At 42.3% G+C, this 24119-nt stretch overlaps 1 protein-coding gene across 2 annotated transcripts in view; it reads right to left on the bottom strand.

Moving 5' to 3' along the window:
• Nucleotides 1–4990, bottom strand: part of LOC309401933 (macrophage mannose receptor 1-like) — a 68815-nt gene extending 63825 nt beyond the window's left edge. For both annotated transcript variants that reach the window (XM_081971311.1, XM_081971310.1), the window contains exons 1-3: nt 4803–4990; nt 1405–1806; nt 209–382 (exon numbers count right to left, since the gene is read on the bottom strand). In XM_081971311.1, coding sequence (XP_081827437.1) covers nt 209–382; nt 1405–1806; nt 4803–4908 — 682 coding nt within the window. In that variant the 5' untranslated portion in view covers nt 4909–4990. The remainder of the gene's footprint in view (nt 1–208; nt 383–1404; nt 1807–4802) is intronic.
• Between the last annotated feature and the right edge of the window lie 19129 nt (nt 4991–24119).

A 24119-nucleotide genomic window follows, 5' to 3' on the forward strand; every position in this document is an offset into this window, starting at 1 on the left:
TCTGCCCACTCTTTGGCTGCTATTTAATGGCATGTGTTGTTTTCTATGTATTTGGTGTTTTATTATTTTTATATACCACCCAGAGATAATCTGTTTGTATTCTCTCACTAAACAAACAAATATTAGTCTTTTAAAGGCAAGTAATTTCCTCTATACAACAGTGTTACATAGTTCTATGATTAACACTTTTCTCTTGAAAAATCCTTACAATTCATAGGACAGAATCCATATTTCTTCTCTTTGTTATAATCTCTTGTAGTTGAACACCACAGCAAACCATCATTCCTTCCTTCAATTGTACAGTGTGCATACCACTTGGTAGTATACTGGAAAGGGAATACACAAGGAGCCCCATTGCTGTTGCCCTTTAAGGTAAATAAGTCTGGAATGAAGGGGAGAAGAAATAATTAAACAATTTTATATATTTGCAAGAAATGCTAATTCCTAGAGAGAAGAAAAAGGAAAGTCCTCCTGCCAAAGTCAATGGTGCAGTGTCCAAAGTGAGCTCTGTGAGATCTTCAGTATATCCCTACTTTCTGCATACATGATTGTGTAAACAAATTGAAGTTGGCAAGAGCAGTGTGATATGGAAGGGGGTTTTTTTTTGGGGGGGGGATCTGCATGACAGTATGAAGGGCTCTACTATTTGGCATAGAGTTTTGTGTAGTGGTTAAGGCAGCAGGCTAGAAACCAGGACAGTGTAAATTCTAATTCAGACCTAGGCACAAAGTCAGCTGGATACCTGGGGCCAGCCACTTTCTCTCAACCCTGGGAAGAAGACAATAAAATATTGCCCCAAAAAACTGCAGGGACATGTAAAGCAGTGGTGGGATTCAAATAATTTAACAAACGGTTCTCTGCTCAAGGCTTCTGTTGCTTCAGTATTAAACATTTACTATAATAGAGGCAAATATGCAAAAATGATCAACGAAAATATAACAATTCACTTTGATTGCAAGGTTTAACTTTTAATAAAACAAAAATGAAATCTTGAGACTATTTCATTTGAAAGGTCAGAAATATTTTTAACATCTTCCAGTGAGAAAGACTTTAACTTTTTAACTTTTATTTAATTTCTAGACCGCCCCTCTCCCAGAAGGGACTCGGGGTGGTGTACAGTCATATTAAAAACAGTAAATATACATAATATAAATATAAAATAAATATAGATGTGGCTGGAGGAGGTAGCAATAGTTTACTGTACAATAAAGAAAGAGACTGTTGTAAATATAACAATTTGTTTTGAATCATTATTTTTCATTTATGGTGGCAATGCAAGAAAGCCAGGCAGTTCTGCAACAAGATTCATTTTAGGATGAAGCAATTTTTAAATACTGACTTTTTCTATCAATTGTTTGTGTGTGTGGTCAAGAGGTAGAGAGCAAGCAAGCATGACCAGTTTACCTTCATAGCCCCGGGAGCATAAATCATCTTTAGTTCCGTAGACTTTCCATCTACTCCATAAGCCTGATCCTTGGTACAACATAATTCTTTTTTCATTTTTGTTGCCGTAGTTGAAATACAGGCTTGCATTTTCGATAGCAAAAAGTGTGTCATTTTTGCACTCCCATTTCTGAAGGCTACTTGTTGTGTCGCATGGGTACAGCTCAACTGGTGTCCAGTCAATTTTTGAAGATACTCCCAAACATAATTTCTTGGAAACACTCATCAACTGGTATCTGGAAATCCACCTGAATTTTTGTGCCTCAGTTTCATAACTACAAGCAGCCGTTGTGACATAGGTGGCACTCTGAACATATACACAGACCTTATGCTCTTGATTATATATTAGAAATATGCTTGTATCTATAGATATAAAAATAAGTTAATAGTAAGTAAAGCAAGCATTGGCCATAGAACTGGTTAAAAAAAAAACTAGTCTTGCATATCACTGAATTAAACATATGTCTTCCAGATTAGAAGACTGAATATACAACTAAATAGACAACTTTTAAAAGTGAGTTAAGGGTTAACACATATTAAATTTGAGCATGCTAAACTTTCATAGGATTGATAGATTTACATAAAATGAAACATTAGAATCAATATTAACAGCTACATTTCTGGACATAGTTTTGAAAATTGTAATATACTATAATTAATTTCTTTTGGTAATATTATAGTACTTAACTGTTTTCCTACAGACTGTAGTATACTAAATATATTAAAATGTATATTCCAGGTAGTATACCTGGAAATTTGAAATACTATTGTATTTAACTGTACTATGTGAACTTCAAAAATATGGATAATGACTAGATAACTGCAAGAGATTTTGGTTTGCTCTGATGGTCTTTTGGGATTTTATTGCCAGATAAAGTAAAGCTAGTTTTTATTGTTTATATTTATCATGTAAGTAATTTCTAAATCAATTACACTACATTTTACTTTATACTTTCTTCTTGAGAGGCAATAGACAGGTTTTCTGCAGAATTATGACCTAGAAAGTCTTCTGTTTCAGTAAAAGTTTGGACTAGGCTTATCTCATCCATAAACCAATTACGACCTCTTGTTGTGTTTGGCTTAAGTCATTAGAAAACAGAATATAGCTCATGAGAACGAACTCTTGCTGTTTGACAGTTGGTCTTTCTCACTGACAATACCAGGAAACATATAATTATCACCAATAGTGACAAAGCTTACTATTGCATTGTTCTAGCAATACTCAAAATAATTAAACAAGCTAATACTGTATACGCAGTGTTTACAGAATGTCCTGTTTTATGAAAATATCTAGTCTTAAGGGTTTTTTTTAAAAAAAAAAGGTTTCCAATGTTATAGATCATTCTTCTATATTGCTCTATGACTACAGTAAATATTGTTTTGAAAATAAAAAGGGGGTTGGGAAGAGAATTTCATGAACTTCCAGAAGAAAGGCAGAATGCAATGGGGATAATTGTGGTAATGACCCAGACAGTGGAATGATAATTATTACGGTAAATCATGTGTGAAAGGGATGCTTCAAAATGCATAAGGATATCTTCTCAGGATGTCTTGTAAGCAGCATATCTTTTTTTCAGGCTTGGGCATATGTCTGAAAGAAGACATAGCTACTTTAAAGAAGTCTTGTGCTTAAACTCACATTCAGGCGCAATTTGAAGCATCTCTTCCAACTAATTAAAACATATATAAGAATAACCATAATCCAAACATTATATACAGGACACTCTGCATACCAGCAGACAGTATAAAATCTATCTCCAAGAAAAAGTTATAGAACAGCTGTGAAAATAGGTCCTCCCTTCCTTTCCCCAGCAGTAGGAAAACTAAAGATTGTCTTCAAGGCTATGCTATGCCAAAAAAGAGAGTGTGTTTGGTGTTCAAACCAACCATGAGATCCACAGTTGTCCACATGACAAAATAGAACATAAGCATCTCAACTTTGGGAAATGTATGAGTTCTGCATAGAAGATACCAGTTGAGATCCTGTGCAGAAGATTTGACAGAGAACATGAGATCAAGGTATGCAATATAATTACTTTGATTCCTCCTTCTATTGATTGAAGCAGTTATGCATACCAGGATTAACCAAGGCTACATTTAGAATACACAGGCTCATACGTCTGTATTTAATAAAAGTGGGTTTTCTTCTCAATAAAACCTTAAAAGAAGATACACATATATTCTACATATATATATTCTATGATGGGTTTTTTTGTGTGTGTACGTGTGTGTGTGTGTGATCCCTGACTTAGGATCACAATTGAGCCCAAAATATCTGTTGCTAGATGAAACATTTGTTAAGTTAATTTTGCCCCATTTTGTGACTTTTCTTGCCACTGTTGTTAAGTGAATCATTGCTGTTATTAAATTACTAACATGGTTGTTAAGTGAATCTGGTTTCCCCATTGACTTTGCTTGTAAGAAGTTTGCAAAATGTGATCACATGACTCTAGCATATTGCAACCGTCATAAATACGAGTCAGTTGCCACGGATCTCACTTTTGATCATATGGGGATGCTGCAATGGTCATAAACGTGAAAAATGGTCAGAAGTCCTTTTTTCAGTGCCATTGTAACTTAGAACAGTCACTAAATGAACTGTTGCAAGTCAAGGACTACATGTAGTACATGCTCAACTCTTTAATTATGATTTTATGGAGGTGAAAGAAAGAGCAAAATGCTTTTCAGATATTTATCTAATGCATTAAACAAAATATAAGGTATCTTTGCAATTTCTGAAATTCCTGAAATCTTTTGAAAAGTAGTCATTTAAATAATGGTTATAAATCAGTATTTCCCAATGAGATCAAATGAGATTGCCCGAAAAGAAGTAGGCGCAAGATTGTAGTTTTAATGTAGTAATCAGGAGATTTTATAAGAGATAACTATTTTTGCCCTTAGAAACACTGAAGTTATCATACTGCTGCTTTAAAAACTTACTCAACCCATGTAAAACTGTATCTTAACAGAATGGCTAACTAGGAATAAATATACTTTTTTTTTTGTTGGTACAAATTCATATTTCATGCAATATGAGTTTATGCTGCGTATTACAATACCCACCCCACTCTGTAATCTTCAATGATTGTATCAGAGATGATGAAGGGTGTTTGGGATTTTTAATCTTTTATTTAATATTCAGAGAGACAAAGAAAAATTTGACAGATGACAGCCCTGTGCAATAGAAACTCTCACCTGTACTATTTCATCAGACCCATCTTCCCAGCCTGTTGTTATTATTAGGGTTAAATCATTGCACTAAATATCAATGTGAAATATATATATTCTCACATGGGAGGAATGCTATGCTATTTCATATGAAAACCCCCATTCATGGCAAAGGCCTGAGAGCAACTTACCCACAAGTGAAACAGCGCCGTGAAGAGCAGAAAGGAAAAAGAGAAGACAAGAGATGAACATTGCTAGCCAGTTTCCACTCTTTTTCTTTCTGCCAAGATATGTCATATCATGAGCTCCTTTTGTAGCATATCTTATTAAATCCAGCCAAGAGGAGAGATGGGCTCATTTCTGAGAACTGATAGTTCCGTGAGTACATTCTGCAGCTCAAATGATAAGGAAATGTGCTTCCGCATGGACCATTTTGGAATAACAGGAATTTGTCATTCAAACTTTGCTTCCGTAAGCTAATTTCACTGCTGAAGTGGGTGGGGGAGAGGACGGTCTGCTTCCATAGAGTCACAGGTGATAAAGCAGTGATTGTTCAGCATTTTTTCACTTCTGGGATTCTAAAAAGATGGAGGCTAGGAACAGGGCAGTCACCATTTGCAGGAAAGAAATGGGTTAGAATGCACTGTTGCTGCCAAGAAATGTATTTCAGAAAGCTGATTTTCAAAAGGAAAAAAGTTGATTTCACTCTTTAGTAAGGAAAAAAAAAGCCTGATTTTTTTAAAAAAATATTTTTTTAATATACGTTTTCCTTTCTTATATATAATGTTTCCATTTCTCAACGGCAGTGTACTGCCTATATCAAATCTCTTTTGAATGCATATAATATTATACACACCCAGAGATAGGTTCCTACTGGTTCAGACCAGTTTGGGTGAGTAGGCAGTAACTCGGCTAACCACGACCCCAAAATGGTTCTATCGGTGGTGCCATAGGCCCTGCCATCTTGTTTTTTGCTTCTGTGCATGCGCAGAAGCAATTTTTTTTACCAAAATGCGTCCCTGAGCAAACTGGCAGTAGAAGAAGCCGGAACCCACCTCTGTATACATCATAATTATAACCATTATTCTCATAATACATACAATATAATCTTCCCTTCCAATCACCCTATACAATTTCATCTATAATCAAATATAATCCAGTGTCAATACAATACAATGCAATACAATACAATACAACACAATAGCAGAGTTGGAAGGGACTTTGGAGGTCTTCTAGTCCAACCCCCTGCCTAGGCAGGAAATCCTATACCGTTTCAGACAGATGGCTATCCAACATCTTCTTAAAGACTTCCAGTATTGGGGCATTCACAACTTCTGGAGGCAAGCTGTTCCACTGATTAATTGTTCTAACTGTCAGGAAGTTTCTCCTCAGTTCTAAGTTGCTTCTCTCCTTGATTAGTTTCCACCCATTGCTTCTTGTTCTACTCTCAGATGCTTTGGAGAAGAGTTTGACTCCCTCTTCTTTGTGGCAACCCCTGAGATATTGGAACAGTGCTATCATGTCTCCCCTAGCCCTTCTTTTCATTAAACTAGATATACCCAGTTCCTGCAACTGTTCTTCATATGTTTAACCTCCAGTCCCCTAATCATCTTTGTTGCTCTTCTCTGCACTCTTTCTAGAGTTTCCACATTTTTTTACATCATGGTGACCAAAATAGGATGCAGTATTCCTTACCAAGGCATTACTAAGTGGTATTAATACTTCACGTGATCTTGATTCTATCCCTCTGTTTATGCAGCCTAGAACTGTGTTGGCTTTTTTGGCTGCTGCTGCACACTGCTGGCTCATATTTAAATGGTTGTCCACTAGGATTCCAAGATCCCTCTCACAGTTACTACTATTGAGTAAGGTACCACCTATACTGTACCTGTGCATTTCGTTTTTCTTGCCTAGAACCTTGCTTTTTTCACCATTGAATTTCATTTTGTTAGATAACACCCAATGTTCAAGTTTGTTAAGATCCTTCTGTATCTTAAGCCTGTCTTCTGGAGTGTTGGCTATTCCTGCCAGCTTAGTGTCATCTGCAATTTGACTGCTTATGATGTGAGACAAAAGTTATCCCACTTTGGTGGGAGGTGGGAGCCTCTCCATCAAACTAGATTCTATCTTTACCTTTATATATAATTGTTCAATTGGAGGCAATTTATCCAAAGAAAGGGATACGGTGGCTCAGTGGCTAAGACACTGAGCTTGTCGATCAGAAAGGTCGGCAGCTCGGCAGTTCGAATCCCTAATGCTGTGTAACGGAGTGAGCTCCTGTTACTTGTCTCAGGTTCTGCCAACCTAGCAGTTTGAAAGCATGTAAAAATGCAAGTAGAAAAAATAGGAACAACCTTTGGTGGGAAGATAACAGCATTCCGTTCCAGCCACAGGCAGCCCTCCTGAGCTCTGTTTTCCCTGGCAGAGGGTTGCAAGAGGCCGTTGCAGCTGAAAATGGAGCTTGGGAGCTGTTTTCTCTGGCAGCACACACAGTCCACCACTGGCACCCCCAACAAGAGTGACATCAAGCTGCTTACACCCACTCTTGCAGGCCCCCCCTGCCCCTGAGGTCAAACACAACCCTAATGCAGCCCTCAATGAAATCAAATTTAACCCCCCTAGTCTAGCACAATCTAATTCATCTGTATCACTTTTTCTGTTCAAAAACTTCATTAAAAAGACATAACAACAAAATCTTTCTAGTTTGGTGAGTTTTTACATTTTTCTATTGCTGGAATCTGTCAGATGATGGGTAGGGTTATATTAAATCTTCTTCCACTACAGAGAGCAATACTTTTCTGCAATTGTTTATAATTCTGCTTTAGGCAACCTGGATTTTGTGGAATCGCTAGTGACCAGGATAGAACTGCTGAAAAATAAGTAATTTTAAATTTTCAAGTTCTCAGTGAGAAGCCTTTTCTTTTGCTGCTGCCTGTGAAGCAATATATATACTGTGTGATAGGAAATATTGTAAACCTCATGTTTCCTTTGTCAAAAACAAAGGACAAAAAATATTCTTTATTAGAAGTTCCTGCTCTTCATTTCCGTTAGCTATAAATCACAACCATTGAGTTTTTCCATCTACAACCGTACAAAAGTTTAATAATTCTGAATCTCATATAATGATTTGATTATTATCCCCATGCATTGAAAATGCTTGATACTCTTTAATAATATTGATGATACCTGCTCAATGGTAAACTTTGAGTTAAAAACTTATCAAAAAAATGCTCAGCATCTTGCAATGGTATTTAATTGATTATGTAACTTATTATTTTAATCCATTAACCACCTAAAAGGATATAATAGCATCTCTAACATGCAAAACTAGAAGGAATATTAGACAATGAAACATACATATATACACACAAATACATACGTACCAAAGGAGCATACTTGGCCTTTGAGTGGTGCACAAGAGGTCACACTTTTTAAAAAATGGGGCTAAAGAAGTAGCCAGTTCCAGCATTAAATTACATATAATTTAATTAAAACGTAATAATATGGTTTCTTCATTAATATAATATATTTCTTTTTGCATATATTGAAGATTAAAATTTGGTGGCAATATTTGATGGTGTCCAAGCTTGGAGTTGCATATAAAGTCTGGAACTTAAGCTCCCCCTCTTTTACATAGGAGTCAATTTAAAAAGGGATGGGATTGAAAAATGTTAGCAACCAGTTCTCTGCCCGGTTGCTGGGTGGACGCGGCCATGGAGGGCATGGCCTACTCGGCCTCCTCACAGTGTGGAGGGGTGTTTTCACCCTCCCCAGGCTCCGGAGGCTTTTCTTGAGCCTCTGGGAGGGCGAAAACGGCCTCCCCCAGGCTCCCGAAGACCTCTGGAAGCCAGAAACAGGTCCGTTTCCAGACTTCCAGAATGTCAAACCTACAAGCCATCTTTTCTTTTTTGGACTTCAGGCCTGCCACACTTTCTAGTATTCTACTATGCATTTTTCTACTGTGGGAAAATGGGAGGGGGGATTATAAGGAGTTGGGTGATATGTAGCCATAACAAAATTATTGCCAGAAAGCCAAGGTCATCTTTTGTCTCTGCATCTGGCCGGAACTGGATGGGTGGAAGCTGCTAGTGTGGTAGTGGAAGATTGAAGCATGTGGTGGACTTGTGGGTGTGGGGGCAGGATCTTGAACTTTCAATTGGGTGGGAAAACCTGGAAGCTTTCAGATTTGAGTTTTCCCAGATGTGCCAACATGGCTCTTTTAATAAATTGGAACTTTGAGGAATCCTTTGCCTCAGACTCTGATTTACTTTTGGATGCTATTTGGAACCCTGACACAGAATTTCTGGTAGGCCCATTTTTTGCCCTCCCAGAGCCTCCACACAGGCCCTGTGCTTACCTGGCATGATGATTGAGCCACCTGGAGACTCCTGGGAGGAGAGGGGCAGGGTGGGAGGGACCAGCCAGTCCTTGCAATAATCAGTTCAGTGAACCAGCCCAAACTGGCTGAATCCCACCCCTGTTCTTATCTAAATGTGGACTGTTGGTATAGGATTAAAGACTTCCAAACCTGGCATGGTAAGTGTTCTTTTGAGAAATCAAGAAGGGGGGAAAAGAGCCTATCAGAACTTTAACCATAAATCCCATGGAAGGGTTTCAACTGAAATTAAATTACAATGTACTAATCAGGGAATCTTGGCTGATCTTGAAATGCTAAGCTGGTTCAAGTCCTGATCCACACTTGGATGAGAAGCCACTGAAAAACAAACTAAGGCTGTAAAGTGGATTGTGACATTGAAAAAGAACATGCTTAGAGAAGAAAATGTCAGACCATTTTTGCATTGCATCCCCAACCACCACTAAAAGTGGTGGAATTTCACCATCAAAAATGCAGCAATTTTTTTTCTTCTAGCTTCTTGTTTGTGATTTTAATATATTAAAAATTCATGCCGTTCCCCCCCTCCCAACCAAAAGGCATCCTGTTACTTTAATGGTAATTTTGCCCATAACAAATAATAGTCACATCGAGCTAGGAAGTATAGGGGTTATATTCATTGCCGTAATAAATATTCTAGTTTATTAATCTAATTCTTTTTAAAGGAATTTATCTTGGCAAGCAATATATCCTCTTCTGAAAAATAGTGAGTATGTTAGTTTCACTAAACGTTGCTCAGAAAACAGTAACCTTCAGGAACCTGGGTAGTGAAATCTGTTTCCTTGTTGAAATCAATTATGCAGTGAGGTTGCTTTGACTTCAGGCGTGGGCCAAGCATCTGTTACATATTGCAAAACAGGGAAGATAGTTTCCTTCTAGGTAAAAAGCGCCACGTAAATACCATGGTGTTTCCACAGAATGTTCTTATAGTTCTGAGTAATTGATCTATCTGTAACACGTGAGCAAGCTGAGTTTTGGGGGAGTCTTAAAAAAAAGAAAGAATCTGGTCTTTTACAGGAAATATAAATTGGAAGTGACTTATTTATATATTTATTTTCTTTGTGTTACTTCTTTTTTCTTTTTTTCCCATCTTTTGTAATTTTCTGGGTTTTTTCCCTTTCCATCACTGAGTTAAATTTTTTCAAGTAGTCCTCAAATTTACAACTAAAATGGAGCCCAGAATTTCTGTTGTATGTTATGATGGTTTTATGTCAAGGCACCCATGTGACAGTGGTGGGTTACAGGCGGTACGCCCCGGTACAGGCATACCGGAGCCTGCCCGGAACACCGGATACCATTCCGGTATAGTGCTCCGGAGGGCCTACCTGCCCGCCTGAGCTTCTTACCGGTCTTTTAAGTGTTTTGCGCTTCTGCGCATGGTGCATACAGTGCCTGTGCGATGCTCCACTGAGCAGCTGGAGCATCAAGGAGGTGCTAAGATGCATGCACAAACTGCGTGCGTCCATGTGGACACCCCATTCCAACCGTACCAGTTGGGATGGGATCCGGAACCCACCACTGCCATGTGACCAAACCAATCACATTTTGTGGCAGTTGTTAAGAGAATGCCATGGTCATTAAGCAAACACTGTGGTTGTTAAGCAAACCCACTTTTTACAATGCACGTTTCCCCCCCCAAAAAGGGAACACTAGCTTTTTCCAAAATTGTAAATTATAGTCACATGACCGTGGCATGTTATAAATGATTACTGAATGCCTAAAATAGAGTCACATGACTGCATGGAGGAAAGCAGTTGTAAGAACTTTCAACCAGGTCATAAATATTGTTTTGTGGATCCATCATACCTTTGAGCAATCCCTAAGTAACTAGTTGAAAGTCAGGGACTTTCTGTATTGGTTGTTATTATTGTCATTAAAATCTTTAATACCATATTGGCAGCTATTGACAGTAAGCTGAAGTGGCAGTGGCTAAAAAAAAATTCAGTCCCAATTGCATATCAAGAATCTGTACAAGTAATCCTTATTTAATGATTGGTTGCTTAGTAACTCTTCAAAGTTATAACAGACACCCAAAAGGCTGTTTGCAGCATCCTGCAGTCATATAACTGCAATTTACAACTTTTCTGCCAGAAACTGGCATCTACGTTAACCCAAGAAAGTTGCATAATCACATCAGTTATTTGATGATCTGCTTAATGATTTACAACTGTAATTACAGGCTCAATTATGGTTGTGAGTTGTGGACTAGCTGTTCATAAAATCTGTTCTAGGATTTATATTACAATGATTCTTACATGAAAGGGTCAAGAAACATCCTACCGACTATGGACATCTATGATTCAAGGAAGCTCCATTAAGTATGTAAAATGATTTTGGAGGTCACATATGATTGGTTGTCCAATTTAACCAGAGCAAGTAATGGTACATCTTTCCTCTTGATATGTTTTTTTCTATATTCCTGAAAGTGAAGCGAGCTTGATTTTGACATAAGTTCCTCAGCTCTGTGATTGAAGAAAAATATCAGAATTTGTGTGTGAAATTCCCCCCTTTCTCCAGGGACTTAATGACTTAATTATTTCAATTTTAAGGAATAGCAAGATAGATGGGCGAATGACTTGATATGGCCATGCTTCCTATCAAAACATTTCAATGGATAATAATTCCAAGCTAGTAAGTGAAAATTAATTACTTAGCATAGGATTTGTCAGTGTATCAATATAATTTTACACAAACGTTCATTTGAATTTAAATTATCTTTTACTGAGCAATAGCATGGACTGTGAACTATGCAGCACTGCTCTGAAATCTAGCATCCCATGAAGCCCTTAAAAGCAGAACACAGGCAATACGGAAGTAAGCAGAACTTCTGTTCAGAAAACTACAAAAGCTGAAGTGAGAACTGACCTATTTTTTGATCCAAAACTTAAATATCCCAAAGGCCAGATAATCAAACAACTCCATTGTCATCTCCAAATAGAAAAACAACACTTTAAGAAGCAATTATCATTTATGTTAGGTAAATTATAAATTGTTGTTGATATTGCCTGATATTTTGACCACTCTAGTTTTCACCTTATTTTATATTTTGCCTATTTTATCTCATAAAATACACAATTGGATAATTTCAGTTTTGATCTCTCCTGAAATGATAGTTTCCCTTGAATTTCGTACCTTCGTTGGGAATAGTGCTTTTCACCTAATGCCTTCTGATGCTTTAGTCTTCCTGCTTCCTTGCTTTAACTATCCTGCTACCACTGTCATTTTGTCTACTTGATTAGCCAAATCACTCAATTTCTCAATCTCACTGCCCTGCTCCTGTCTAAATCAAGGATCTATTAGATTTTAGAGGTTTGGCTGTTGCTCCATCTATTTTACATTATCACCTCCCCACCAGTGACGTGCAGTCAGGTGAGGCAAGTGAGGCAGAGCCTCACCACTCTCATCATGAAAAAAAAAGTAAAAGGAAAAAGCTGAGCTAGTTGCTGCCTCACCGTGGATGACTCTGCTTAATCTCACTGGTGCTCTCCCTCCCCAAGTGTAGTGACTTCCTCCCCAGGCCCCCATTCATTTCTCTCTCACACACACACAGCTGGATAAAACTATATAAAAATCTAGCCCAGCTTCACTGATTACACGTTTGAAAAGGCAACGTGGCTCCACCTGCAATCAAACTACACTTGGGGAGGGAGAGCACAAGCGAGCACTGAGGAGACCACAGGAGGAGGCAGGAAGCCAGGCAAAGAGCCATGCTGTAGTACACACACTTCCCCCCAGCCTCTTTCTTTTGGAAGGCTCGGCTCGGCTCCCCTCCGGCTTCTCTGCCTCTCCTCTCACCCCAGCCTGCCAGCAGGAGGTGGTGGGTGGGCTTTATTGTGTTCCAGGCATTTCCCACCCAGACAGCAGGCTGCATTTGCAATGGTGGAGGTGTTTGGGAAAGGCAGCAGGGGAATGGGGGGGGGATGGCAGAGGAGCTGCTTTCAAGCCACTGGAAAAGATATCCAATCCAACTTTTGTGTGTGAGGGGGTTTGTTTGAGAGTGAGTGAGAGAGGCAAGGGGTAGGAGAGATAGTCCAATCCAACTTGTGTGTGTGAGTGTGTGTGTGTGTGTGTGTGTGTGTGTGTGTTTGAGAGAGGGGGAGGAAGGGAGAGAGGGAGGAAGGAGGGGAAGGAGAAGAAAAAGAAAAAGAAAGAAGGAGCAAAGGAGAAAAACAAATGCTGTCGCTTTAAATTGGAACTGAGCATGCCTGGCTGTGGAATTCTGGGAGTTGAAGTCCACAAGTCTAAAAATATTTGAAACCTAGCACTGTGTCAGTGCCTCACCAGTCATAAACCTCACCGCACGTCACTGCTCCCCACTATAATGCTCATCGTCTTCACTTTGGATTGTGTTGTAGAAATGAGACCAGTCAGCCAATAACCCACTCAAATGTTCCCACTTGTTTTAACAATACAGAACTACCTTCCGCAACATAGATTTTTGATCATGAATTCCTGACCAATTTTCAGGAAGTACCTAGTGCTCCACGGTCCCTTCTGCCAAGATCACACTTACTAAGGTGCTATGACATTTTTAGCTCATCCCATATGAGCTAAAGCAGCAATAGGCGATAGGACTAGATAAACAAATTGACAGAGTCACTTGGTTGAGTTGGGCAGTTATAGAAATTAAGTAAAGGATAAACTCATTGATTGACTTTGGTGTTTCCACAACAGAACTAACTGGATTACATTAATGTAATACCATGAAGATTAGGTTTACATTATTTTCTGCTTGAGTTAGCTGATTAGTTTAACAGACTTTTTTTGATGTTTTCATGATGTACAGTATTATTCCTCTGATGAATTCAATAGAAATGATACTATTAAATGTATCTCAAGACCACCAAAAAGCTTCCCACCCCCGCCTGAGGACACTATTTTATCTATTATTAACCCAGGCACATTCAATTGTATGAATGTTAATGGATTAGGTTGATATTTTGGATCCCCATATTCAGAAGCTCTTGCTGAAGAAAATCTAAGGGGCTCCAGTCAGATGCCAGCTTAGCTATACTAGTCTTCTGTTTCAGCAGGCCTTTATGGAGTATTTAGTTACTAGAATTTAGGAATCTTATATGGTTACTTAAATATATGCTAGCAACAATGTTACTAGTAGAATATAAAGATTGTTAAAGGTTAGATTCTGGGACACTCTAAACCAGTGGTTCCCAAACTTTTTCAGTCCACCGCCCCCTTGGTGCTACAAACTGATCCTCAGTGCCCCCCCCCCCAGTGGTGGAATTCAAAAATTTTTACGGCCGGTTCTGTGGGCGTGGCTTGATGGGCGTGGCTGGGGGAATCATGTGACTGGGTGGTTTGCATGAAGGAATAAAGATAGTAACAGTAAAATTCAAAACTGTAACAATTAATTGCACATTTATTCAAAATCCAATTTAAAAACCTTTGTAGTTAGTTAATTCAACAAAATTGTTGAACATGATCCAGTGACACCAGGTTTTCAAAGTCTGATAGTCATTTATCAAGAACCTTAGTAACTACTTCACTGTTCAGTAAATTCTTAATGTGATGGATGGGCTTGATGAAGTGATACCAGTTTCCCAATGTCTGGTTTTAAGTCACTTAGCAGGAGTCTTAAATCACCACATTCAGTAATCTGGAGTCATTTTCTTTGCTTGGAGACCACACTGAAGCCACGTTCCACCAAATTTGATGTTGGAAATGCAACAAGGAGCTTCTTAACCACTGTCCATAGTGCAGGATAGCGACCAGAAATTTCTTTCTGTAACTAAAACTCTTGGTACAATTTCTTGAACTTTGGCTTCAGCTCATTGTCACCAACATTTACTTGAATTATTTGATGAGATTATTGCATGGTACCTAGGGATCCCCAATATGGAAAGTGAGAATGGGAACATTTTAACAGATCTATATGTTCTTGGGTTATAATTTTCACTAAAGAACCATGGGGATGGAAAAGGAAATATAGACAATGGAGTCCAATCCCCTTCCTCAACAGTTTGGAAGCAAAGAATAACTCTAGCAAAATGTAGCCTTTTACCTCTTTGGGGAATCATTATTATTATTATTATTATTATTATTATTATTATTATTATTATTATTATTATCAATTTATTTATTTATTTTTCCCAATACAACTCATGCAAAGGGTCATCCACAACTACATTACATTTTCCACACTCATATTTGTGATTCCTTATAACTTCTTTAAACTAAACATTTTTAGTACAAATCAACACATTGACATATATATCACTAATGCAGTTTCCTATCTCTTCCATTGACATAATTAACACCTTATGTATTGAATACAAATATATCAAGTATAGGTTAAACATGAATTGAATAACATCTAATTCAAATATATAAGCTGTGAATTTATTATATAATCACAGGCAAACATTGCACTTATGCCTAAGTCCTCTACCCACGAACATTACAAGAGATAAAACTATCTTAGCTGGCTGTTGTAAATATTATTCTGCTAATTCAACAAGAAATGCTACTGCATGAATTCTTAATGCGGAACACAACTAAAAGTGATTTTAGCAATTTTCTTTCCAAGTTAATTCAAAATGTATATCCAAATGTTCCTCTTATTTTTTCCCCAAGCACTAGGGAGGATTATATTCAAAATCAGACAGCGCCTCCCTGCCCCACATTCCCCAGCCCCACCTCCTCTGTGAAGGCTCTGGGGAGGGGGGAATGCAGAGCCCCTGCAGAGAGCCCCTGCTGCTCTTCCTCACCATTCACTCTTAATCCCTCCCTCTCTTCTCAGGCCGAGCGGCCGCAGCGTTACTGGGACGGTGATCATGGATGTGCTGTCGCCCCAGGGAGGGGAGGTCTGGCCACCAGCAAAGGGCTTCCGCCGAGGCACCCCATGCAGGCAAAATAGCGAGCAAGCAAAGGAGGATCAGGCAGGGCACCGAGGCCCCTTCACCTCCCACTTTGTCTTGATGAGGTCACTGCAATTTCCGGGAGCGGACAGACGGAGGTAGCCAGAGCGGCCCGGGCGGGCGAGCAATGGAGGATCAGGTAGCTCTCTCGCTCGCCCGCCCCCCCGGGCTTCCTCTGGCTACCTCCGTCCATCCACGTCCACAGCTGCAGCGACCTCATCAAGACAAAGTGGGAGCGAAGGGAGGCAAAATGGCCTCCCTTTGATCACTCGCTCCCCCCGCCTGTCCTCACTATGCTAGCCCTGCTCTCACTGATTGGCTGGCTCACCAATCGTCCCGCCCACCTCTAAGAGCCCTATCTATAGAAAGCCAAGCAGAAAAAAAGTTAACTGGGTTTAGATAGGGCTCTTAGAGGAGGGCGGGGCAATTGGTGAGCCAGCCAATCAGTGAGTGGGCAGGGCTAGCATAGTGCAGATGGGCGGGGGAAGCAAGCGATCGAGCAGCTTCTGGATGGGCGGTGGTGAGTGAGAAACTTGTTCTGAATAGCTCTCTAGAGGAGGCCACCTCCAGCACTCCTTTGCCACCCCCCCCTGCCTCTTACCGCCCCTCTGCCGCCCCCCTGGCCTCTTACTGCCCCCCTAAGCCATCTCACCGCCCCCCAGGGGGAGGTAGCGCCCACTTTGGGAACCACTGCTCTAAACAGATCCTCTGTAGCCATAAGACTTTTTGTCCTAATTTATTTATTATTATTTTCATTTTTTACTAAATTATAGAGTATTATAAAATACAAAAGTAAATAGAAGAACAGTGAGGGGGAAGGGGGAAGTGAAATGAGGAAAGATAAGGGGGAAATAAAGAAAAAGAAACGTTGATTTCCGACTCTCTCTGTTACAGTAAAATAAGACATTAACATCAAATCACAGCTTTTTGCTTTTCCATAATAGAAGGAACAAGTCATTTCTATAAAGATCTATCAATCTAATCTATTAAACCCAAAGTCAAAGTTATATTCTTTTCCACATCAAGCACGAAGTCTGAACTTCGTGCTTGATGTTTGTTTCTATGTCGAAACAAAAGTACATACGTTCCAGTGATGTACAGTCAGGGGAGGCACAGCCTCACCACTGTCATCATGAAAAGAAAAAAAATGTAAAGGGAAAAAGGTGAGAGCTGAGGTCAGGCTGAGCTAGTTGCTGCCTGAGTCTGCCTCACCGTGGATGACTGCTTAACTGTTTAAAAAAGCCTCTAAAAAGCGCCCTCTACTATGAGGCGGGAGAACCGGGTGCCGCTCCTACGTCAGGAATTTTTAGGCTTTTAACCCTTAAGTTAAGCAAGGGTTAAAAGCCTAAAAATTCCTGACGTAGGGGAGGCACCCAGTTCTCCTCCTCATAGTAGAGGGCGCTCGTTTGGGTGGGGCTTCTTCAGAGAAGCTTTGTTTGTGTGTGTCTGTGTGTTTGTTTGAGAGTTTGTTTGAGTAAGAAAGGGAAGGGGGTAGGAGAGGTAGGGAGGGCAGCCCGGCTCCAGTCCAGCCTGCGATGCTTGCAGCCCCCGCCAGCTCCTCCAGGGACTCCAGGCTCAATGCCGGAGAACCACCGCAAGAAAGGCTGGCCAGGTTGCCCGGGCAGTGGCAGAGGTTCCCTTTGTTCTTTCGGGTGGGAGAAGTAGGGGGAGGCTTCCTCTGCTCCATCCATACCCCACCTGCGCTGCCCTCGCCCGACAAGCACGCCCCAGATGCCGCGCAGCTCTGGTGCCGTGGCCGAATACTGGGACGGAGGGCGGCAGGGAGGCCAGGCCGGACTCTTCAAGGGGTGGCTAGCCTCCTCTGAGCCAGACCGGCCTTGGTTGATCCCGACCAGAGGGCTCGGGTGCCAAGGGCACGGTCAGGGGAGCCAGGCCAGTGCCGCTTGGCTTTTCTCTGTAGAGAAAAAGGCAGATGGTGGCAGGTGGATGCTCAGTCCCGGGAGCCCTTCCGCCAAGCACGGTGCTCCCTCACAGCTCCTGTCGCCCCATCTGGCAGGCACTGCCGGCCCAGGAAGTAGCTCAGCTGGGGAGTCCCGGCCGGCAGTTCGGTTTCCAGAGCGGGCGGTGCGGGCACCAGTGGGCTCCTCCGGGCTCCCACCTTCCCAAAGTGTGTCCCTGTTTTTACAGAAAGCAAAAGAATGGAGAAGAAACGGGGAAGCTTCGAGTGTGAAATGAGGCTGTGGAAGAGGGTTTTGTCCTTTGCTAGTGAACATGGCCCCATTTCATACCCAAAGCTTCCCCATTTCTTCTCCATTCTTTTGCTTTCTGCAAAAACAGGGACGTGCTTTGGGAAGGCGGGATCAAAGTAGTCAGTTTTGCCATTTTCACCAGTTGTCTGCGGACGTAATAAGAGTGGGAAAATGTTGCCGTTTTGCCGCTTTTATCGCCATGAAGTAGGGTTTATATAATTTATATAATTTGGATTTATTAGCCGCTCCCTTTCCAAGTAGGACTCGGGGCGGCGTACAATGGAGCATAAAACATAAAAGATATATAACAGCACATAAACATACATAAATACAAAACACACATACACGGATACACGGAGGAGGTAACAAATTTCATCATTTAGACAGCTAAAAATCAGCATTAAAATACCCCAAATTGTAAAAACCCAATATGCAATTAAGAATTAATATTTAAAGACAATTTAAAAAACAGTTAGGAGGAATAAGAGAAATTACGATTGAGCCAGGCCAGATAATTGAAAGAGGTGGGTCTTCAGCTGTACACGGAAGGAGCGGAGATCGGAAGTAATCCTGATGTCACGGGGGAGGTCATTCCACAGGGCTGGGCCCATCACAGAGAAGGCTCTGCTCCTGGGTGTCGCCCCCCGGCACTGTTTGGCGGACGGCACCCGGAGAAGTCCCTCTCTGTGTGAGCGAATTGGTCGTAGGGATGTGTGGGGCAGGATGCGATCCTGCATATAACTAGGCCCTGTGCCATGAAGCGCTTTAAAGATCATAATCAAAACCTTGAAACGCACTCGGTAGACCACAGGAAGCCAGTGCAGCTCGCGCAGGAGAGGTGTTACAGGGGAGTATCTAGTCCTCCCCATAATCACCCGCGCGGCCGCGTTCTGGACCAACTGTAGTCTCCGAGTGCATCTCAAGGGAAGCCCCATGTAGAGAGCATTGCAGTAGTCCAGGCGAGATGTCACTAGCGCATGGGTGACTGTGCGTAGGGCATCCCGGTCCAAAAAGGGGCGCAATTGGCGCATCAGGCGAACCTGATGGAACGCCCCCCTAGCCACGGCTGTTACATGATCATCCATGGACAACCGGGCATCCAGGAGGACGCCCAAATTGCGCACCTGTTCCATGGGGGCTAGTTGGACGCCCCCGATGGCCAGAGATGGAAGCACCTGGTTGAACCGGGAGGCCGGAAGCCACAGCCACTCCGTCTTGGCAGGGTTGAGTTTTAGTCGGTTGCCATCCATCCAGACCCGTACGGCCTCCAGACACCGGGACATCATTTCGACGGCCTCATTGGGGTGGTTCGGGGTGGAAATGTATAGCTGAGTATCATCAGCATACAGATGATATCCCACCCCAAAACCACGGATGATCTCGCCCAGCGGTTTCATATATGTGTTGAACAGGAGAGGCGAGAGCACCGATCCCTGTGGCACTCCACATGTGAGTGGCCTCCGGGTCGAGCTCTGCTCCCCTGCCAACACACGTTGCGTCCGATCAGAGAGGTAGGAGCCAAACCACCGTAACACGGTGCCCCTGACTCCTAGCCCCTCTAGCCGGTGCAACAGGATACCATGGTCGATGGTATCGAACGCCGCCGAGAGATCTAATAGGACCAGGATAGAGGAACAACCCCTATCTCTGGCCCTCCAGAGATCATCAACCAATGCGACCAAGGCCGTCTCCGTGCTGTGCCCGGGTCGGAAGCCGGACTGGCGCGGGTCTAGATAATCATTTTCCTCCAGGTGACGTGGGAACTGCTCTACCACCACACTCTCTACAACCTTCGCTAAAAAAGGAAGGTTGGAGACAGGACGATAATTGACTAGGTCCGTCGGATCCAGGGAAGGCTTCTTGAGCAGGGGCCTCACCACCGCCTCTTTCAAGGCGGCCGGTAGAGACCCCTCACCCAGCGAGGCGTTCACCAGGCCAAGGAGCCAGTCGCGCGTAACCTCCCAGGATGCCAGTACAAGCCAGGAGGGACACGGGTCCAATACACATGTGGTGGGTCGCAGACGTCCACGTAACCTGTCCAAATCCTCGATGGCAACCGAGTCAAACTCCTCCCAAAGCGGTCCCTCAAGACTCGCCACGGGCGTCTCTACTGAACCACTGAAAGGGGCCCATCCCATCCGGATTTGAGCGACTTTGTCCTGTAGATATTTCCCAAACTCCTCTGCTCTGCCCTGTAATGGGGCTTCCCGTGGTCTCTCAAACAAGAGAGAGCGGGTCACCCGAAACAGGGCGGCAGGGCGGCTATCTGCAGACGCAATAAGAGCGGCACAATGTTGACGTTTGGCCACTCTTAATGCCACAAGGTACGTCTTCAAAAAGGCTCGTGCCTGTGCTCGGTCAAGTTCGGAACGGGAGGATCTCCAACGACTCTCTAGGCGTCTCTTGTGGCGTTTCATCACCCTTAGCTCCTCGGTGAACCAAGGTGCCAGGGTGGTTCGTCGCCGCAGGAGAGGCCGCAAAGGCGCCACCCGGTCTAGGACCCCGGTAGTCGCACTATTCCATGCGTCTACCAGGTCCTCCACTCGGGGGCGGGTCAGGGCCACAGGGGGTGGCCCAAGTTCCGTCTGGAACCTATCCGGTTCCATCAGGCGCTTGGGGCGGAACCATCTAATACCTTCCAGTTCCGCCTCCTCGCGGCGGGGGGTAGCACCAGGGAAGTCCAGCCGGAGAAGTGAGTGATCCGACCATGACAGGGGAATAATGTCTAGGTCCCCTATTCCCAGATCACTCGTCCACTGGCCAGAGACGAAAACAAGGTCCAGGGTGTGGCCTCCCTCGTGAGTAGGGCCCTGAATTAACTGGGTCAGGTCCATGGCTGTCATGGAAGCCATGAACTCCCGAACCCCCTCAGACGCTTCTCCCATCGACGGCAGATTAAAATCCCCCATCACTAAAAGTTTGGGGGTCTCAACCGCCACCGATGAGATCAGTAAAGGAGTTCGGGCAGGGCCGCTGAAGTATAGCGAGGAGCCAGGTATACTATCAGCAGGCCCAACTGCCTCCCTGGGCCCCATCTCACGACGAGGGACTCACACCCGGATGTCTGCGGCACGGTGAACTCTCTCGGCTCTAAGTCTTCCCGGATAATCACTGCTACCCCACCGAATTCTTACTAGTGTTCGATCAGATTCGGATCAGCTGGCCCTCCAACCACTCTCTAGGCATCTTTTGTGGCGTTTCATCTCCTGGAACTCCTCGGTAAAGCAGGGAGCTACCCGGGATCGAAACCAGGTCAGAGGCCGCAAAGGCACAACGCGATCCAAGGCCCCAGTGGCCGCCCTATCCCAAGCTTCCACTAGGGCTTCGGTTGAGTTGTGAGCAAGGGATTCAGGAAAAGTCCCAAGCTCCATCAGGAACCTTTCAGGGTCTATCAGGCACCTGGGGCGGAACCATCTAGTCGGTTCTGCCTCCCTGCGGTGAGGAGTAGCAGTATGGAAGTCAAGCCTGATGAGGAAATGATCAGACCATGACAAGGGTTGGATAGAAATATCCCCTAAATCTAGATCAGGGGCACAGTGAGGGGGCATTAAATTATGGGTATGGGCACACAATAGCGCACGTGTGTGATTTTGGCACCCAAGGCGACTGAGCTATACAATAAAATTGGCCATAGAGTGCGATATAGGCAGGTAAGGGATCTTTCTGACTGTATTCAGGTTATCAGGGTAGGGGTGGAGGCGGTGGTAAAACAAGGGTGTAATTTATCACCATTGCTTTTTAACATATATTATGAACTCTCTGATTAAAATATTTCAGAGTGTTGATATGCATGTGCCTAAAATAGCTAATTGACATTTCCCAAATATACTCTATTCTGACGATGCAATTGTGTCATTTTCAGAAGAATGAAGTGAGTACTAAGAATCCTGGTAGTTTCCTTTTTTTCCATTAGTTTTACTTTTTTGGACAGTTGATTCCTATGAATTAGAGCAAGTAAAATGGTTTAAATACTTGGGTGTAGTATTTCTAGGAGATTAACAGCCAAGAACATTATTCCACTTCTACTGTCAAAAAGAGCACACTAATAATAACTAAATTTTATAGGCAACAGGGGGCAAACTACATTCCAATAGCAATCAAATTGTTTACAGCTGAAACAGTTGTCCAACTGTTAGAAATAGACCAAATAAAAGAGGAGGTGGAGTTGCACTATATATAAGAAATAACTACGTCTCTACAGAAATAGAGCACAACAATAATGAGAACTATCTTGAATGCATTTGGGTCAATATTAAAGGTTGTGGGGGAAATGACATTGCCATAGGTCTATACTACAGGCCACCCAACCAAGCAGAGGAAGAAGATGAACTTTTTGCAAGTCAGCTAACTAAGGTATGTAGGAAGCACACCACAATAGTAATGGGAGATTTTAACTACCCTGACATCAACTGGGAAACAAACTCTGCACCAAGTGGAAGATCCAACAGGTTCCTAACAAACCTAGCAGACAACTTTGTTTTCCAAAAAGTAGAGAAGGAAACAAGGGGGTCAGCCATACTGGACTTAATTCTCACTAACAGAGAGGAAATGATAGAAGGTGTTGAAGCCATAGGAACCCTGGGGGCAAGTGACCATGCAATATTGGAATTCAACATTATCCAAACACAAGTAGTAGAACAAAGTCAAACTAGAGTCTTGGACTTTAAGAAAGCTAATTTCAATAAACTTAGAGAGAGCTTGGGAAAAATTCCATGGATGAGAATCCTCGAGGGGAAAACAACTCAAGAAGCTTGGGAAATTTTGAAAAATGAGATTACAAAAGCCCAGTCTAACACAATACCAATGAAGAAGAAAAACAACAGCTCCCAAAAGAAACCAGCATGGCTGCATAAACAACTATCTGACAAACTGAAAGACAAAAAAAGTAAGTATAAAAAGTGGAAGGAGGGGGACATAACTAAGGCAGAATATCAGCAAATAGCCCGAGCCTGTAAAGATGAAGTGAGGAAAGCTAAGGCTCACAATGAAGAAAGGCTTGCCACAAAAGTAAAAATTAACAAAAAAAGCTTCTTCCAACATGTTAAAAACAAGAAAAAAGTTAAGGAAACAATTGGTCCATTGCTAGGAGAAAGTGGCAAGAAGGTGACAAGCAACAGGGAGAAAGCAGAACTATTTAACTCATGTTTTGCATCTGTCTTTACACAAAGGGATAAAACAGTCCAACCTATCAAAAGCAGCACCACAAAATTAGGAACACAAATTGAAATAGGGAAGAAAATGGTAAGTGAGCACCTGTCTACCCTAGACGAGTTCAAATCACCAGGACCGGATGGATTACACCCCAGAGTTCTGAAGGAACTAGCAGACGAGATCTCAGAACCACTGAATTATATCTTTCAGAGATCCTGGAACACCGGGGAACTACCAGAGGACTGGAAAAGAGCTGATGTGGTTCCCATCTTCAAAAAAGGGAAAAAATTAGATCCAGGAAACTACAGACCTATCAGCCTAACCTCAATACCAGGAAAGATTCTGGAAAAAATAATCAAGCAACGAATTTGCGAACACCTAGAAGCAAACAAAGTAATAGCCAAAAGCCAACATGGATTTGTCAAAAACAGATCATGCCAGACTAATCTTATTGCATTCTTTGATAATGTGACAAAATTAGTGGACCAGAGGAATGCCGTTGATATAGTTTACTTGGATTTCAGTAAGGCTTTTGATAAGGTAGACCATAACCTACTACTAGATAAAGTAGAAGAATGTGGGTTAGACAGCATCACCACCAGATGGATTGGTAACTGGCTGACCAACCGCACTCAACGTGTAGTTCTCAATGGAACTGCATCTACATGGAGGGAAGTATGCAGTGGAGTACCCCAAGGCTCTGTTTTAGGCCCAGTACTCTTCAACATCTTCATCAATGATTTGGATGAGGGAATAAATGGGGAACTCATCAAATTTGCAGATGATACCAAGCTGGCAGGAATAGCCAACACTCCAGAAGATAGGCTTAAGATACAGAAGGATCTTGACAAACTTGAACATTGGGCACTATCTAATAAA

The sequence above is a fragment of the Natrix helvetica genome, assembly GCF_964273705.1.
Source record: "Natrix helvetica genome assembly, chromosome: Z".
Taxonomy (NCBI): domain Eukaryota; kingdom Metazoa; phylum Chordata; class Lepidosauria; order Squamata; family Natricidae; genus Natrix; species Natrix helvetica.